General features: G+C 41.5%; 2 protein-coding genes across 2 annotated transcripts; one reads left to right on the plus strand and one right to left on the minus strand.

The window, feature by feature from the left end:
• The first annotated feature begins 427 nt into the window (after positions 1–427).
• On the plus strand, positions 428–9,885 carry LOC100845197. Its single transcript, XM_014900647.2, has 13 exons — positions 428–917; positions 1,003–1,094; positions 2,031–2,117; positions 2,209–2,344; positions 2,442–2,609; positions 3,298–3,437; positions 3,517–3,708; positions 3,791–3,881; positions 3,961–4,102; positions 7,468–7,581; positions 7,668–7,761; positions 8,956–9,034; positions 9,522–9,885. Exons 1-12 carry the CDS (start codon positions 552–554, stop codon positions 8,990–8,992), a joined length of 1,659 nt encoding a protein of 552 aa, XP_014756133.1. The 5' UTR covers positions 428–551; the 3' UTR covers positions 8,993–9,034; positions 9,522–9,885.
• A 1,396-nt stretch (positions 9,886–11,281) lies between these two features.
• LOC100845500 (protein CHROMATIN REMODELING 35) lies at positions 11,282–18,151 on the minus strand. Its single transcript, XM_010236249.3, has 6 exons — positions 17,662–18,151; positions 14,951–15,522; positions 14,324–14,614; positions 13,847–14,014; positions 11,760–13,548; positions 11,282–11,629 (listed from the first exon to the last, which is right to left on the minus strand). Exons 1-5 carry the CDS (start codon positions 17,699–17,701, stop codon positions 11,785–11,787), a joined length of 2,835 nt encoding a protein of 944 aa, XP_010234551.1. The 5' UTR covers positions 17,702–18,151; the 3' UTR covers positions 11,282–11,629; positions 11,760–11,784.
• Positions 18,152–19,322: the final 1,171 nt, after the last annotated feature.

The raw sequence follows: 19,322 nt of genomic DNA on the forward strand, positions 1-19,322 counted from the left end.
GTTGTAATATAGTATTCCCTGCGATTCATATTACTTGTCAAAAATTTAGTACAAAGTTGTACTAAATCAGTGACAAGTAATTCCGACCGGGACATCATTTTCAATGTGTTTTTTTGAATGGATTAGGCTATTTTGATTGTGGAACTGAAACGTGTATAGCACAGTTTTTATTGAAAAATGTTCAGCACTTTTTTTTTTAGAACGAGCACATTTGTTTAGGGGTAAGCACTTTTTTTCTTCTAGTGTTTAAGTCTGAGCACTACCCTTTCGGGCTTTAGTGCTGGGCCGTGCTCAGGCTTATGGACTACTGAAAAGTTCGGGCTCGATTCCTTCGGGCCTTTTCTCCACCGGTCTTTTATGAAAAAGCAACGGGTGTAGTATACAGGAAGGAAGGAAGGTTTTGGAGGTAAGCGGGGGAAAGGCGCTTTTCAAAAATTCGTCTTCTTCCCCACCTTTCCGCTTGCCTGGACGCGCGCCGCCGCCAGTTTACTTCCAAGCCGACAGTTTCTGGTTTTGCTTTCGCGTTTCCTTCCAAAATTGTCACATGATTAATGCTCACCTCCTCCTTCCAAGAATGCAAGAAATCGGTGACTTCCACACCCGATTTCTTGTTTATCAAGTCTTCGGTTTCTTCAAAGGCTCCATTTTGCTGCCCCACGCGCAATTTCTTGAGCCCGTCCCCCTCTCCTCTCCATCCCACCCGATCCCCCGTGCTCGAGCTTTTGCCGGAGTCCCCGATGGAACCAGAGAGAAATCCAGCTCCGGAGGAGTTCATCGCCGGTGGCGAGAAGATGGTTGTTCCGGAGGGGAGCGGCGCCGGCGCCGTGGTCGGGGTTACCGCGGAGACCGATGGCGTCGGTGCCCAGGAGGTCGCCGCCGGACCAGAGATCCAGGACTACTTGTGGTCCTGCCACCAGGTGAGGTTCTTCCTCCTCCCTTCCGCTTCTGTGTGGATGGATCGGATCTTTCGAATTTCGATTGATGTTTGTTTCTCTGCCCCAGTGCCGCCAGATGAAACAAGATAACCCTGTGACTTGCAAAACGGTAGGAAAACCCTGCCCCATGAAGTACTGCGAGCGATGCTTGCTTACTAGGTAAAAGCTGCTCCTATAACTTGACTTTATGTGCGGTATATGGATGATTTGGATCTTATCTTATATGCTTCCCTGAAGTTGCTACACCACACTTAAGGTCTATATGCTTCATTGAAGTTGCTACACCACACTTAAGGACAAGTGTGATTTCAAGGGTAGTGGAAATGTCAGGTACCATTGGAGAGACTAGAGTAGTACTTCCTCCGATCCACAAAAGGGTCGCCGTACTAAGTTAGTACAAATTTTGTACTAAGTGGGTGACACTTTTTATGTATCGGAGGAAGTACATTCTAGTGATGATTCGATGGCCAGGATGATATTGCTTCCACCTTCTGTGTGGAAGCCACTCGCGTTGCAGATCTGCAGCCGCTATTGTTTTCACATTCTACTATTGAAGATCTGCGGCTCTTGTATGTTTTTTGAATTCAAACCGTAGGAGAGACGTGATTTCCACTCGACACTATACATATATAGTTTAATTTTCGCAAGGTGAGACACTAGAATGCGACATTGGAAGGTCGAACCCTGGTGCGCAGCCTGCATGCCTCTCTGGCTGACCACCCAAGCTGAGAGAGGCATTGATCCATTCTACCCATAGGAGAGACGTGATTTCCACCCGACAGTATACATATATAGTTTAATTTTTGCAAGGTGAGACACCAGAATGCGACATTGGGAGGTCGAACCCTAGTGCGCAGCCTCCATGCCTCTCTGACTGACCACCCGAGCTGATCCGTTCTACAAAGAATTCAAAGCAATATACTTTTATTATAATACATATATACGAAGCTCTCATGTTCATATTATTCCCCTTTGAGTATTTATTCTTCTCTTAATTTCAATGCCAGTCCTTTCCGGGATCCGACAAATAGGCTGCCATAGGCAGTCATGCGAGAGCTTGTCTACGGGTTTTTTATGATTCTCTTTGTTTAACAGGTATGGAGAGATTGCCGCCGAGGTGGGGGAGAAGGAGAATTGGAAATGTCCGAAATGCGTTGGCGATTGCAACTGCAGCAACTGCATGTGAGCCATGCAAAGCTGATATAGGATGGTGCTCAATCATGGCGGATTACATATTTTTTGTAAGGTCTCATTATCTTATTTTGTTTGGCAGGGTCAAGAGAGGTGAACTACCGACTGGGAAACTCTACCGTGCTGCCAAAGCATCCGGGTGCTCCTCTGTCCGGGAGTTGCTAAATAAGGGAAAAGAAGCTGTGGCTGATGCACTGAAGTTAATTGGTACAGAGAAGGTACTAGATTTGCGTTGCAAGTGTTTGCTGTATCAAAAAATTGTTCAATCTCGTTGACCTTTGTTTATCAGCGGAACCTTTTTTTATTAACAAGCAGGGCAACCCAAAGAAGGCCCTAAGGACAGACGATCATGTCGTTGAATTACCAGTTGAAATAGTTCTACCCAGGGGTACTGTGCTGACTCGCATTGCAGGTGTAGAGCTGCGGCCTGAAGATGTCGGCTGTGCCATTCAGTTTTTGGAGTTCTGCCGCTTCTTTGGGGAGGTAATTATAGAAAGCGAATGATAAGCTTATTTATAGTATGAAAGTTACATGCTAGTGCAATAAGATGTTGTCGTATTTGGACATAAATGTCTCCCAGTTTGACCAGTGCAATAAGATGTTGTTGTAGAAAATAACGGCTAATATAGTTAGATATATATCTAGAGGCTTCAAAATTCTTTGTGATTATGATTCATGTGTATGCAAGTGCTAACATCTCTAATGATCTGTATACATGATTTCATGTACCTCCAGAAATGTCCATATTGTCTTAAATTCATCTTATATCTCTAACAAGCACCATAGAGAAGTTCTGGGCGTGAGAATGAATATGGATCTGCTGGTGCAGCAATTAGGAATCATTTCGTGTTGCACTGATGCATCAACTCCTCACTTCAAAGCTGGTTTGCAGTAGCTAGTTATGAATACTTAGAATGGTTAATAATGTTATTGAGCACAAAAAGTTTGTTGGCGTCAGTCTAGTATCTTAGTCATGTTCCCGTTAGTACTGTACTGCAATTCTCAATTTCTAATCGAAAGAGAGTTTCATTTGCAACAGTTGACAATATGGAACCAAACTTAGAGTTTTGTTTCCATAAATATTAATCTGTTCTTAGTATGTCTGCTTGCTTTCAGAGTGTTCCTTCTGTATTTTAAATGGAATGATATATGTGGCAAATGATTTAAACAGATCTTTCAAATAAGGAAGGAGCAAGCAGAACAAATTCTCAAAGACATAACTGGAGATTTTGAAGACCGGGTGGTGCCGTCACTTGTGGCGAATCTGCACATTAGTTTGTTTTATGTCATCCAAGAACACAACAAAGAGAAGTAATCATAATTGAGGTTTAGCAGTTTTTTTTTTCAAGTCTTGTTAGTAAATGACTGAATGAGGTAATTTTGTTCACAGGTCACTGATTTATTCAGAAGATGGAGATAGATGGATTATTGACATTGGCAACTATTTTAGTGAATCGACACTTAACTCAATGGAACTGCCGCTTGGCTGTTTAAAGCAGGGGTTATTGGCATACATAAATCTGAGCTCTTCTTCTAAGCTGGATGTGCTGAATGCTCTGTGCGATGAGACCCTATCTTCTGTGTAAGCACACCCTACCATATTTTCTGCACTAGTCCACCCCACCATGGAAATTTCCTATTAATTATATTGTATATTTGTTCAGAAATTTAAGGAACCTGATTGTCGAACAAGTGGAAAGGGTAGATGAGAGAAAGTGTGAGGCCAGAAAAAAAATCTGTACTGCAACAAAACAGGTATATAGATAGGGAGTTTTTCTTTTGTCTAATCATTTGTCTGACAGTAATGGAACCACACTTTTCTCTGGTTTCACAGGAAAATGAACTAAAGAAATTTAAAAGTGGCATGGATAAAAAGATGGCTTTGGAAGGAGGAGAATCTGCTAACAATGAGGAAAGCAATAACATCATTTCGCAAATAAATGAGGCCAAGGAAATCAAGCAAGCAGGCATGAATGGTCTGAACTGTGGATTATATATCTACATCTTTCCTCATTAAATTTGTTTCAGCTTTCTGCATTTTCTAAGTTCACCATATGTTAAATCTTGCACTTCTGTTTAATATATCCTTCACACTACAATTAGTTTACCATTCTTCATAACTTTTTCAAGATTTAGCTTGAATTTGTATTTAACAAATGTTCTAGGCTTATTTGTGGTACTTGATATGTGTGCATTCGGTTTAAGAAAGGATTCGATACGGGTACGATGATATTGCTTAGGCAGATGGGTAGTAAATGATACCTCAATATGGAAACATAAGGCGCTACAGTGATACCTTAATGTGTTCCTTGGTACCGTAATGCTAATAAAGGACTTTAACATCCTTTTTAGTGTCAACCCAATCAAGAATGATGTCCCTTGGTTAACTTATTTGTGTATCTACCTTTGTTGGCATGATGCCCCTTCTACCTGCACATCCTCTCTCTCTGGAACCCCTTCGGCTTTGTTGTTTGTAGCTTCTTTTTCTCTTTATCTTCATCATGGCATCAGGGCACCAAATTCTACTCTCTCTCTCTCTCTCATTGTATTATTCATGGGCTCTTTCCCTTTATCTTCATCATGAGACACGATCGTAAGATGATTTGCTAGCTATGGCTTCTGGAGGTGCACACTTGTGTGACCATGGATCAACTTTGGAACCAATGGAAGCTATCAAAGTCCAACTGGACAAGCTGAACAAGAAGACTTTAGACATGTAGCACCAAGCTCACATCATCATCAGAACCAGTAGAAGACGATTAACACCTCTCGACCCTTGGTTGTTGAATACATCCTATCGCCACCAAGGAATACAAGCAAACACAATGGCCACACAGTCACACAGACACCCACGTAAACTGTTGCTCCTGGATGTGGATTGATGGAGAATTGCTGTCAAGGAGTTCCTGCGGTGGACATGAACACAAGTTTTCTCTGGAAACTTCTCTATTCACCTTTCACTCTCTCGTACAACAAACATATGATTTACAGGCTTTTTCTGTTTAGTCCCTCTACTCAACTATTATTAAATACAAGGACCTACAACATAAACAAAGATGTCTCATGACATTCTACCAATCCCACCACCAATTTGTTTTTGACATTTTCCCTGTCCTTCACCACTGATGATCATGGACCTTGTTTCAAATAGATGTAGAGAGTATCTCCTTGGTTCACTTTGTTGTTAACACGCAAAAGGTTGATAACTGGACTGGCATATCCTATCGGTATGGATGCAGGATCATACAGTTTGTGAACTTACATAAGTGACAAGGTTTTCTAGTGAAAAGAGAATCAAATAATTTTTTCACAAGATATCCCTTGACATATTCACCAAGTCACACCAGATGGGATACTGTACCATGGGGTAAATGGGCTTATACTTCAAATGTGATGTGTTCTTGCATTGATGTTATTTGCAAGCACATGTGTTGAGCAATCTATAGATCGAGATGAACATGTGGCGCACCTCCGGGGCCCTTTCAAACATCGGCCATTTATGTCGATACCCTGCCAACGTGCGAGAGGTCTTTTTTCCCAGGCTTTTGTTGTCGACATAAATGGCCACTAAAACTTGTTGTAATCTTTCCTTACATAGCTAACATTGCTGTTATTCTTGACCTCGCTGTTCCTGCGTTGTTTTCGACCACCGGGATTGTCAATGCTGATGTGATCGACCATTCGACTGAGCTCATTGATGGGAGCATTTGCTTTGGTTACAAATTTGTGATGCAATAGTGGTCTTTATCAATGGTGATTGACAAGTTGTCCTACCGGAGAAAGAAAATTTGATGGTGTCCTACGAGAGTGAGAAATGTCACGGTGTCCATAATGGTCCTATGTGTGCACTGCCATAAACAACATAGTTGCCGAGTGCCATATGCTTTGTCGAGTGCATTTTGTCAGACACTCGGCAAAGCATCTCCCTAAACCAAGTGTCAGCGAATACACTCGGCAAAGGAAATACACGTGTGACATGCAATGGAAGCAATTGATTCAGCAACTAGCTTGATTTTTATAACCCATGAGTTCAACTTATATGTAAGTTCAATATCTTCCTTGATTGAAGTATCTAGACTCTCTTCCTCACTTCCCAACAATGTCTTATGACCTTCCTACGCATATCTGTCATACCTAACCTCTTCCCCTTTGCTCTCTTGGCCCATATTGATTTCACTCCCCATCTTTGTCATGGCACCATACTGTAATGTCTGTGTATCTCGTCCTTCTATCGAACACAGATCATAGTATCTTACTATGGAAGTGTATAAGTGGATTGCCTAGTCCTTTCCATCAGATCGGTCTTTTGGTTGCATTGGCTAGTGCATGAAGCTTGACACTTACAATGTCCCTACCAGGGCATAATAGCATCATTGGAAGGGTAAGTGTAGCTATGCTGGAGCTAGCTCACGGCTAGTTTGTTTGCATAGCTGAAAGCGAGGTCTGAGGCATTCGATATTGATCAACTCGTCATAATTTGTACTCATCATATATTTCTAGAACCACGACAGAATTTACAGATATTGATCAACTCGTCATAGTTTGTTTACAAATTTGTAATAAAACCACGACAGAATTTAGGTACTGAGGGAGTACTAATTAAAGCGGCAGGAATGAGATAAACTCGATATCGTATTGATCAACTCATCATATATTTCTAGAAAAATCGCTGAGGAAGAAACATGTTGCGATGCTAATTAAGAATCTTTTGTTCAGTCTGTTTTCTTTCATATGATGCAAGTATTTATTTTAAATTGGAACAGAACTAATTATTCTTTCTTTATAGACAATAAATAAGAACCGAAGCACTTTACTTTGAACCTCACATTATCTTTCTTCGACAACATTTAGTTGCTTAATAAAAGTTTGACCATGAAGAGGAGCATTTCATACTATTCAATTTATGAGTGTTATTACATTCTTTTAATTCAATGTATCTACTTGCAATTTTTTGTTTATTTTATCTCCATTATTAGCACAGAACGATGGCGTCAACTATAGGCTGATTGGGTAGTTTACTTCTTGGAACGTTAACTAAAAATGCTTAACTTGGCCCCTTACCTTGTAAAGCATACACTGTTTGTTTATCTAGTATGTATATTATGTATGAACTGACCCTAATTCAGTTGTTGGGAGGTGTGGATATACGCCACTTAGGTTTGAGTCTCATTGAACTCTAGAATTAGGCTGCCTTTGTTATCCTGGAAATCAAAGATGCCTAGGTTCTCGTAGGTAATCTTGTTTTTTGTTATGTAATGTGTAAAGGCAACGAGCTTTGTCTAGAAAAAGGGCAGCTAGTTTTGTTTACCAATTTTCTTACTATATCTCTCAACGGTGGCAGAATTAAATGAGCTACAAGATGTCCCTAGGACCAAGCTTATCATGGTAGACAATGCTGTAGCATACTGGAAGCTGGATGGCTATTGTGATAAGAATACATCAATTATGTGCCAAGGTTTGTTTGAAGTTGTTATGAAATAGCCTTTCACTCACTCATTTGCAGTACAAAAATAGAGACTACTAATATCATGTTTATATCAGAATTGGACGGTCAAAATACAATGATGAACAAAGGCAAGTGGTTCATGTTCACTGAAGATGAACAAAAAGTAGTTGAAGATTGTGTAACCACAAGGTAAAGAGTTTATCTTACCAACTTACTTTCATTCGTCTATCTTTCCTAAAGTATGTATACTTGATATTTCAGTGGTTTATGCCAGCAAAATTTTGTAGTTACCCCTTCTGACATCTAATGTTGCAGACCCATTAATTATGGTAAAAAAACACGTGTTTGGTATTGTCTTTTCATGATTGGCAAATTGACATTGAAGTAATGAATTATTGAAGCATAAGTGCATAGCCCTATGAAGTAGCATCCTAAGAAAATTGAAATATACATTTTTATCTTATTTAATGTGCTGTCAAAAGATTTTCCTGAACAGGACATTGTCATATATTCCCGAAAAGCAATAGCTGGTACTCACCGTCAATGCTATTCCTTATACTTGTTACCCACCTACTCACCACTGCCCTCACCTGCTACTGCGATCTGACACTTCTATAACCGATTATTTAGCGATGGTGGATGTCAACTAGGGCTAGAGGTGTTCCACCATCCCATATAGAGAACTAATAAGATGAAGAAATTTTGATAACTGTAGAATGATTGGTGGTTCTGATTTATTTGAAAGGATTCTCCAATCTCCAAATAAGCATGGGTGGAAAAATTAACAACTTGCAGAATTGGAATTAATGCTTGAAGCTGTGTAGTCTACAGCTTCTAAGCCGATGGTTGATGCTTGATTTCATGGATTTGGTGTTCCTTGTTTCCTTTGGAAAATCTAATGCTTAAGGGCTATGTCTTGGACATTTGGCCTCAATTTTTTAATAAAAACTTACTCCGTATATTATTAATCTAGAGCCTAAGAGCTGTTCTCTGTTTTCTTTGTATAACAATATTATTTAATAATATATACTTTTGGTAAAGCTCTGCCCTCCTTTCCACGTCACAAAAAGAGTTTTCTATAAACACTTATGCATTCAAGCAAGTTGTACTTCGAATCTTATGACCTTCTAGCTGATGATGCATTCTATCCTTTTTCTTCACTGTGTAGAACAGAATGTTTCGATCTTCTTGAATTTTTTTGGGGGTGAACATATTTCCTATTTCAGACTGGGCTGTTTTTTTCCTTATTTAGAAAAAATCAGATAAGTTGTACCAGCCTAGTTAGTTGGCCTTGTTTTCTTCTGAACACATATAATACTAAAATATTTATTATTGACAAAGTTCTTGGCTAACCCAGTATCTTGTTTCAACTGTTTAAAATAGGTTGCAAAGGAAGCGGAAAAATCGTACCCAGGTGTAATAATCTACTGATCTCAATCTGCTGGTCTCTAGAGGGTTAAAGGTATTGATTTGTCCTTTTCATGCGCATTTTTTGTGTGGATACCAGTGTACACCACATTTGAATTCAACAGAAATGGAAAGACTTCTTTTACAACGGTACCATCACCGCTTATATTCTTACAGAATCCTCCAGCATTAATCGTGTTGCCGTGTTGGGCCTATCAAGTAACAACCTGAGGGGTGTTCACTTAAAAATTACAATGCCTATTCTTGATCGATTTTTTTTTTACCTTGCCCATTATATAGGCGTGTTGAACAGAATATTTACCAATGCTAGTATATTGCTACTGTAGTGCTGTGGTCCTAAAGTAATACTTTGGTAGTTAATACTCAAGCTAAGCATGGAGCATGCCAAACTTAGTCAGTCGTCAGACCAGCTAAGCATTTGTCTTCTCTTTTTCTTAGATTAGTTTTCTATAGGTAAGTATTCAGTCCAGAGTGAGAGCTGCAAATTCTTTTCATCTTTCTTCAATGTTCTATTTTGGCAGGTGGATGGCAGAACCCACCCTATCTGAGACCTGGAAGCATTTGCAGTGTAGAGGCCAGAGGCAGATGACAGTTTCATTATAGGAAAGTTATATAGTTACAGAACAAACAACAGAGGTTGAAGATTCAGTCACAACATTTGAATCCGAAGCATATGTCATGTTTTCTTTCCAGACGGCAACGCCAAAATCCTTCGTAACACCATCTACATTTTATACCCTAGATGTCCTATGGTTAAGGGAATGTGGTACATTAGCTTTTGAATGTGGTACAATCAATTTTCCCTGTTGTATAATTAATCTTTGCGTAGCAACAAATGTTTTTTTCCAGTCCTGAACATGAAAACTTTAATTTGGTATTATTTTGAAAAAGGAAGATTCAATACATTGAACAGTTGAACTATTGAAAGATCTATGAAAGCTTCTAGAAAGGACTAGCAAATGCTACGGGCTAAAAAAATATATATACTAACACTACATAACTAAAGACAGTGTTGTACAATAGATCTTATCTTAGACCGTATCTCACAAACTATTTTTGTTTTCATTTTACTGATTTGTGCTAAATCAATGAGTGATAAGTCTAAAGGTGTGACGGACTGCGCCAACGGTTGAGTCTTTTATAGGAGAAAAGATAAGTGAACATAGGAAATCTGTCTTCAAACTATTAGCCTTTGTGGTTTTTGAGTTATATCATCAGCGTCCTTTGTTCAATTAGAATAAAACAGAGAGGTTTGAGTTTAGAGTTATAGCAACTGAAATCCGTTTGGTTTGAGGTCAAGGAGAGATGCGTTAGTCATGGATAAAAATATCACTGGGCTAGCTACGATACTTAGTCATGGATAACAATACCACCAGTTCATCTTAACAACCAGCTTTCAAACTCAGAACTGATGCCCCAAATAGCTAAATTTAGAGGACCTATAGCATTCACTGTCCACAGCATCCAACTTCACCGTGGCAACAAAGAATTTGGCAGAAGGGCACTCTGTTTACTCAATCTTCACGGACGAATAAATCAGCCTGGTGAACATGAAGCATGCAGAGAATCCAATTGTACCCGTCAAGGCAAAGAACAAGGATGTTGGCGGAGAGCTTATACTTCGGCAGAATCACGATGTCCCTGAGGCCTGAGCTGGGCTGACAACTGCAATGGAAGACCGAGCAAGATCGACAACACCACCGAGAGGCCGGTGCCTTCAAAGTCCGCACTGCGGTGCTGGCCTCTTAAGGTCGAAGAGGACGAGCAACGAATTCTCCGGATTTTTTTTTGTTAGAGCAGGCTTGTTTCATCTGCCAAATAAAAAGAGTGGGCTTGTTTCCAACGCAAAGGAAAAACAGGAAGCTCATCACCGGATAGAAAACAGGGCAGTGCCAAGAGGAAAGATTGAACACATGTCAGATTGAAAATTTGCCGTTGAAAAAAAAAGAGCGTTCAAACCGATAGTCACACCAACTAGATGATGCCCAGGATCACCGGCATCCCTAGATTAGTTAAAGAACCATCAAAGCGATAACATTTGGTAGCGGCCACAACCCTGATGCAGAGATCACAAAAATATACTCCCTCCGTCCGACAAAAAATGTCTATGTATCTAAACAGGACTAGTATATAGATGCATACAAATTTAGTCAAAATTGAGACATTTTTTGTTGGACGTACAGAAATAGCTGCTAGAACTCTTTGTTATGACACCATCTCTCGACAAAGCATGCAGCCTGTCGATGTCTAGCAGTATCTACGGGATCTGCATGGCTGCATCTATGTGCGCAACAAACAATCTTTACCATATGCTGTAAAAAAAAAAATCTTCACCATACAAACTGGCACAAACATCCAAACCCGCAGTACCATTATCCAGGAAGGCAAATTGTTCCACGAGAAGGCAAAAGCGACAGAGCTGCAAATCCGGCAGGTGTTATCCAGGGAATGCAACATGGATCAGTTCGACTACATAATCGCTGTCCTAAGTCGGCATATATACTACAAAAAAGGTCCGCGGATAAACATAAGTTGGTAAATCGCACGAATAACAGAAAATTCTTGCTGACAGAAGACTCTGGCCTGCCTGCCTGTCTGCCTGCCACCACAACTGAGCCACCGTAACACCCTGTAGAATAAAACGTTACCAGTTAGTGCAAATAGGTATCACCGTAGCAGCCTATAGTGTGAAGGATGATTCCAAAGGAAACCCCTTCAGAGCAATGATAGTCTTGGAGGATCAGCAAGGGAATACATACATGGTGTACAGCAGCCAGACAGCTTTCACCTTCTATACAAAGCCTTAATATCCTGCCGCATAGCTTGATTATCCAGTAGTTCATCCCCACAGACATCAATATCAGTTTGGTTCAGTTTGAAGTCATCGGTAGTGCAGTGCTGCTCACTCCATTCAAACCACAGCTTTGGTATGACTTCCTTCTTAAATGCAGTTTCATGGAAGCTTTCCTCTGCAGAATCAGCTGCGACAAGCCTGTATACAAACACTTTCTTCTGCTGTCCAGGCCTGAATGCACGCCCAATTGCCTGACGGGTAACAGACGGGTTCAGGTGAACATCTAGCACGACAACTCTTGATGCTCCCACAAGGGAAATGCCCTCCCCACATGCCTTGATAGAACCAAACAGAACTTTTGCATCAGCAGAGTTGTTAAACTGGTCCATCGCCAATTCTCTGTCCTCTGGACTAGTGTCACCAGAGATCACAAAGATCTCCTTTCCTACATGCCAGCCCCACGTCTTCACCAAGAGCCTTTCCAAAAACTTCATGGGGAGTATATACTGACTAAAAGCAAGTAACTTCTCTCCTGCACAAGAAGCAAGCCTCAGGATATTGATGAAAAAACTGGCCTTCACACCATCTCTCACATTGATAGACTGAACCATACTATCAACTGCAGCATCTGTCAAGTTGTTAGCCCTGTCTGTAGCATCACCTTCTGACATTTCTGACAGACAAGGATGCATGTACAGTGCAGTTCCAACCGCACTTCTTTTGAACTTCTCATAGGCTTCCAACTTATGAACGATTTCTTTCTGCCTGGGACTGAGTTTCAAGAAGACGCTGAAATCTACTAGTCCAGGTAGTTCATCTAAGATATCGCCCTTATAGTAGTGAAGCACGTCATTTGTTAGTTCTCTAAGACTTCTAATAATGTGTGCTTTTCTTGTGAAGTTTTCATCATGCAGCAGGGTCTCTTCTACTGACTCGGTGAATACATTATCAGGAACCCCTTTTGAAACCCTGGTACCTGATATTGCTACTTGACTCATTATACGTCTGACGATAGGACGAGATGATTCCATCCTGAGAAACTTTGGGCGTACAAGATTCAATATGTTGAACACTTCCCCAACATGATTCTGGAAAAGTGTACCTGACAGGACCACCTTACGTGGTGTTTGCACTCTGCTCAGTGATTCTAGCACATTAGTCGCCGTATTCCTTGGTGTATGACCCTCATCCAGTATCAGTAGATTAGGGACCATAAGCAACATGTCACGACATGCAGCTGCAACAGTTCCACCTCCATCACCACAAATGATCGTAGAGAACTGCTTGTATCCAAGAAAAAGAATACTCATTTTGGATTGCCAAGAATTGAGGATTTTCAACTGGTCCTCTCTTTTTTCAGCCTTAACAGAATAGAAATCATACAGTGGTATGTCCTCAACCTGCCATTGTTGAAATTCCTTCTTCCATGTACCTAATATGCCTTTAGGAAGTATAACAAGGGGCCTTCCAGAGGGATACTTCGCAAGGAAGCTCTGAATGAAACTTATGACCATAAATGTTTTTCCGGAACCAGGGGCATGAGCTAGAATGCAACCTCCAGGTTTGTCAGAAACTAGATTCTTAACCAGGAAGTGGAAACCTTCCAACTGATGCGACCTGATTTGCTTTTTATGTCTTGGATGAATGGCAATATCTAAAGCCAGGAGATCATCAGATACTCTGATATCACCAATGATGATCTCATCAGCATCCTTAGAACGTGTTCCACAGAAATATGATCTTGACCTTGATGCCTGACATGAAGTAAAAATTATGCCACTTAATTTTTCTGATCATAAATCTGAATATCATGATTACCATGTGAAGCACTGGAAATATGTATGCAAAAGTTCCATATTTATTACTAAACCCATGTCTTGTGTAATGTTGCAAACTAACTCATGTATCAACATCTCAACAAAGCAACATCATTGCTAAAAATATTTATCAATAATTTCCCCAAATTACAAATGCATTCATATAGAGAAGAAAATTGTTGCCAAATGATCCTGGAGTTATATAACCATCACATGCGTCGAACAAATTACAGACCTTTTTCCACTGATAATCAATTATTGTATCAGCCCTTCTCACAATCAAACCACAGACGCGGCATACATGGCCCAGATCTTCATGAATCCGTATGTCATGGTTGCAGTCGTTGTCCACATCTTTTTCACCCAGTTCTTTCTCATCGGGTAGCTCTTCAAATGTGTTAAGCTGGCCATTAAAATATAACTAAATCATTATGGCAAACAACAATTTAACTGAATAAAGTATGCTAATTTTTCATGATAGATATAACATGTTTATATGGCAAATGAATTCCCTTATAAGAGTCTTGACTAGAAGACAAAATACACTGCACTAACCATAAATATTGCTTTGTAAAAGTAGTGTTCAGTCTTTAAATAAAGTATTGAACAACATGCAGTTACAAGGACAACTATTAATTTACAAAATGACAGGTTTTAGAATGCCGCAGCAATTGAATTCATAACTCTAAGCTTACAAGCTTATAAGTAGTACCTTAGAGCTTTCCATTGCCACTGAGAAGTCTTTCCATAAATCCTCAAGACCATCACTTTTGTTTTCAGGTTTATCTTCCTCCGCGGGCTCCTCTTCCTCCACAGGATTGTAGGTTTCTGAAGGCAAATCAACTGCTGCTGGATCTGGTCCGGTCTTTCTTTTTCTTTTTCTTGGCGCAGTTCCAGCATCTCCATCCACCTGGGAGTTGGGGTCCAATTTCCTTTGCTTTCTCTCCCTGGGAAGGTCAGGGAAAACTTGTGTTTCTGCCATCTTCTCCGCATGGCTAGCAGCCTACATTGATAAAGGGAGTTACAGCTGGAAGACAAAAACCTTTCAGCTTTGGATTGTAATAGATTACACAAATATTGTTCATTATTCCCTAGAGAAGGAGTCTATTTTATGCAACAAATATGCATTGAACAATTAGGGAGATGGGCATTAAGATAACAAATCACACTTAAAACAAAGATCACAGGTTCACAGTACCGCTTCAGAGATACCAAAGTACAGTCAAAAGGTTTGAAGTAATATACTGATTTCTCAGTACAGGAATGTAGAACAAAAAACAAGAATACAGTACTTAAAAGTTAATATCAAGTCAAAAGTTGCAAGTTGAGAAGTACATACAGCCAGATATTTTATACGCTCCTCCTCAGTCCTTGTTTGCAATATAACGCTCTCATATTGAATTGATGGTTGCCAGCTGGTTTGCAAGGAATGATGATTTATAAGAGCTGCACTTTGACCATATGGAACAATTTGACTGTTTTGGTATCCATAGTGCCGGGTCTCATTTACTTGATCTTTCCCTTTAGATGTCACGTGTGCCGTGAGAGTACCAGCCAATCCCAATGGTATCAGCTCTTTGTTTTTCTCAGGTGCCAGCTCTGCCGTGCTTCCATCTTCATCATCCGAATCAGGAATAAGTATTGGTTCTGTTTGCTTAACAGAGCAATCTGTCACCTTAGTTTCTTGCTTAATGGAGCAATATTTCACATTAGTTTCAACCATAGGCACAGAACTCCGAGTGGGTTCATGCAGCGTAGACAGGAAATTAATCAGTTGGACATTGCGAGCATAAATATCTTCCATATCCTTGGTAACACTGCCACATCCCCAACTATGAACCCCACTTCCAGCAGGAAGTGAAAGACCACTGATTGGGTCAGACGCTCTGTTCTTCCTGCGGTAATACATGCCTACAGAGACAGAAGATTGATTACCTATCACAGGAGAGATAGAACACATCTGTATCTGCAATGGAAGTAGCAATTCTACTGATCCTCAACATGCTACATGTCAATGACAAAGAAAAGAGTTATATAAGTTGCATGCAAATACATTTTTTCCTTTTCAACAAATCTTTATCCCCTTTCAAACAGCTATTAGCAAAAGAAAGGATGTGTACAGTGCAGTTATAACTTATAAGTAGAGTCACAGACAGTTTCACGTGGAGAATAACTATAATAATCGTAATCAATATGCAGTAGCCAACTCACCACTTATTCAGTAACCATCGTAATAAATGAAGATATAGGTGCTACTCCCTCCGATCGTAAATTCTTGTCGCTGTTTTAGTTCAAATTTGTACTAAAACAACGACAACAATTTAGGATCAGAGGGAGTATTATTCATCACTCAGTAGGTTTGCTTTTGTTTTTACTTCCTTATTTTTTGCATGGAACTGTGAATTTCACGTGGCACAATCCAAATTCAGTACTAAAAGCTGAAACCTATTGAAGAAAGCTAGTAGCCAATAGCCATACACTAGCAATATCACCTACATAAGCTACTGTACTTTGCTACCATCAGGCAGAGACTACCAAGAAAAAGAATCATCTAAACGTAAAAAAAAAGGCAATTTGTGGGTGTAAGTGAGCCTAAACACTCTTTTGTGAGCAAACTATATTCACACAAGTATTTCAAAAGGAAACTTGCTTTAACACCTACTCCCTCCGTCCCATATTAAGTGACTTTCTATTACATGTATCTAGACGCTTTTTAGGAATAGATACATCCATATTTGGGCAAATTTGAGTCACTTAATATGGGACAGAGGGAGTACAACACAAGAAATAGATCACCATACAATTAACAGTCGGTGACAACATCCTGACCAAGAACAATTAATCACAAGGAAAAAGAAAGGACATGTTACTAGATGTGACATGAACAATACACCATCAAAATGCCAAAATGATAAAAAGAAAAGCTATGTCATAAACCAGTGAACAAATATGGCATGACAGAACAAATTGTTGGCGTCTCCTTGCCGACATGGGGTCAAACCCTGTGGGCAGGTTAAATCTTGCTGATGTTTTTTTGCGGGGCAGCTAAACCGTGTGTGCGCGGGCAGGCGGGGGAGGCAGGGGGGATGCCACCAAATACAGCAAGAATGCAATCTAAAATGGATGGATTAATGGAGCAGTTCACCCTCTTGCCTGACCCTAGCTCTCAAGCTAAAATGCATGTTGCACAAAAGCCTGCGGAGATTGATGAAATATTGAAAACAGCTCCATTCAGCCTACATCATGCCTAAGCTTGGCCTTTCGCAATATGTCAGAATGACTTCCAGATGGTAAAATTAGGACGTTAACATCATTTTACTACTCCACATAAAGTGCATATTTCCATGAAAAGAATCTATCACACTTCAAACAGACCAGTAGGATACACAGTTGTCCTTTGTCACATGATATGCTCTCAGGCCCCAAAATCATTTGATTTCCAGACTCGTGGGGCCAGGGAAACAAATCACCCAGTCCGACCATTCCTAAACTTCCAGCGATCGGAATTTGTGCTGATAACACATGTAAACTCTGAACTACTGAAACCAGATATCCGTAATGATGTATAGTTGTATACTAAATAGCGATGCATAAGCCCAACGATCTCGACAGGAGGGGAGCACTGCTTCTCAGCAAGAGGGGAACACCTCCAACGAAATCACCGCGGTGATCACCGAGGAAACTCATGGAGGGCATGGGTCCCCAAAATTTGCTTTCCCAGTGGTAGCTTGGGGGGGGGGGGGGGGGGGGGGGCCGGGGGGGTGAAGAGTCCTCTTGTGCACACCAAACCCCACAGAAATGGGAAAATTCACCCCCAGTCCAAACCAGACAAAACCCTAAGTCCCAAAACCGCCATGAAACCCGATCCAAGCTCTCGCCTAACGGAAATGCCGCACCCGCGGACCCACCCTACCACCCTGAAACCCCCCACCTTTCCAGCCTCCACAAGGCCGAATTCTAAATCCGAACCAACCGCCGGTGCGGACGGAGAGACCACCACGAGATGGGAGAGGAGGAGGTGGTGGTGGAGAGGGAGACGCTCGCAGTCACCTGAGTGTGGCTCCTGAGGGTCTTCGCCGGCGGCGGCCATGGCGAACGGCAAGGCGCAGCGCGGAGTGGGACGGAGAAGTGGCGCTTTAGGGCGTGTTTGGTCGCCTGCAGGGCCACAGCTCGCACCGCAGCTGGGCCGCAGCAGCTGGGATGCAAATTAAGGCTGCAGCCCACTGTTTGGTTTCCGCTGCAGGCGGGAGCTGTAGCTGCGACGAAGGAGAGAGGAGGTTGGGTGCTGGCCTGCTGGGAGAGGACGTTGGGAGCGATCGTCGAGCGGCGGGCGCCGGCGGCGAGATTGGAGGCGGCGGGCTCCGGCGGCGAGATGGGGGCGGCAGGCCGCAGGCGACAGAACGGCGGGGGGTGGCGGAACAGCGGGGCCGGCGGGAGGCAGGCGGCGGAATGGCGGGCGGGAGGCAGCGGAACGGGAGGCCAGCAGATCGGGAGGTAGTGAGTATGACTGTTGGTGCCTTGGTGGGACGGCCGGACGGGACGGTGGGCGCCTTGTAGGAATCTCCGCTTCGGGTAATCGGTCGGCTTGTCGCCTCGGGACGCGAGCGCAGGTGGGGTGACTCGGATTATTTCGTGATTTTTTTGAAAGGTTTTATTCTGTGGATTCATATCAGACTATCAGAGAGTCTACGGAGACGTTCTAGGACTGTGCTCAGAGCATACTTCCTGTGAAGCGGTAGCACACCATTTCTCGAAATAGCAGCTCCGATTTTAAAAGATGTTCATGCATGTATTTAATTTTTTTTTTTACATTTTCTACAAATCTAACGGTTCGCTCCAAGGCAGCTATTGATCATCTATCGTGTCCCGCCTTCGTGAGCTCACTTCGAACCGCTACCTAATTTCGCCGCCGGCAGCACGTCAGCACAAAATCGAGTCTCATTCCTCTCTTTTTTTCCTGTCGGTAGCTGCAATGAGGAAAGCAGCCGGAATTAGAACGGGTGCCTAGCCTCAGGAGTCCAAGGAATGGATATGGAGGGGTCTAGATGTCGCATCCTATTGTCTCCTCTTGCACTTGTGCAAAGCTATAGGAGATGCAAAGGGAGCCAGGGAGGTCCGTCTTTCTCCCGTCAACACGACAAGCCTAGTGCATTGACCTTCTCTTTGATTTTGACTCAGCTTCTAAAAATCTCCTGCAGGAGACTAGGGCCATTGCATAAAATGGCGTAAGCCACATTGAAAGCTAGACGAGCGCGGTCTGGTAAAAAAAATGAAAACCCACCCGCGCGTGGTGACGCACAAGTCATCAGAAGTACAAGTGTGACATAGCAACATTAAGGACCAGAAGAGGAAGGCATCAAGGCAACAAGGAAGATTATTACAGCTTGTTTGACTACCATCATCTGAGTTTAGAATCATGGAATTTGTTTTGGATTTCAGAATCAACCAATTTGGTTGGCAAGAAATTGGTTACATGAATTTAATTTAAAATTACACGGAATCACACATACACATAAACCTCACTTCTTTCTAAAAGGCATCATTTCTCTGAATGTTTCTCTCAATCTACAAATTCATGTGGCAGAGAAATATAATTTTTCAATCCAAAAGTTAAATTCAACCAAATAATATCCAATAAAAAAAGTGATTCCATTCCATTCCTACCAAATAAAATAAAATGAGGGGAACCAAACGGCTTTTGATTAAATTAC

Source organism: Brachypodium distachyon, chromosome 3 (assembly GCF_000005505.3).
Source record: "Brachypodium distachyon strain Bd21 chromosome 3, Brachypodium_distachyon_v3.0, whole genome shotgun sequence".
Classification (NCBI taxonomy): Eukaryota; Viridiplantae; Streptophyta; class Magnoliopsida; order Poales; family Poaceae; genus Brachypodium; species Brachypodium distachyon.

Coding starts and splice junctions, on each gene's coding strand:
- LOC100845197 (XM_014900647.2), top strand. CDS start 552: ATGCTCACCTCCTCCTTCCAAGAATGCAAGAAATCGGTGACTTCCACA. Junction 2,345..2,441: donor AGTTAATTGGTACAGAGAAG/GTACTAGATTTG, acceptor ATTAACAAGCAG/GGCAACCCAAAGAAGGCCCT. Junction 7,762..8,955: donor GAAGATTGTGTAACCACAAG/GTAAAGAGTTTA, acceptor TGTTTAAAATAG/GTTGCAAAGGAAGCGGAAAA.
- LOC100845500 (XM_010236249.3), bottom strand. CDS start 17,701: ATGGCCGCCGCCGGCGAAGACCCTCAGGAGCCACACTCAG. Junction 15,523..17,661: donor CCCTCAGGAGCCACACTCAG/GTGACTGCGAGC, acceptor CTGTCTCTGTAG/GCATGTATTACCGCAGGAAG. Junction 14,615..14,950: donor AGCGTATAAAATATCTGGCT/GTATGTACTTCT, acceptor TTATCAATGTAG/GCTGCTAGCCATGCGGAGAA.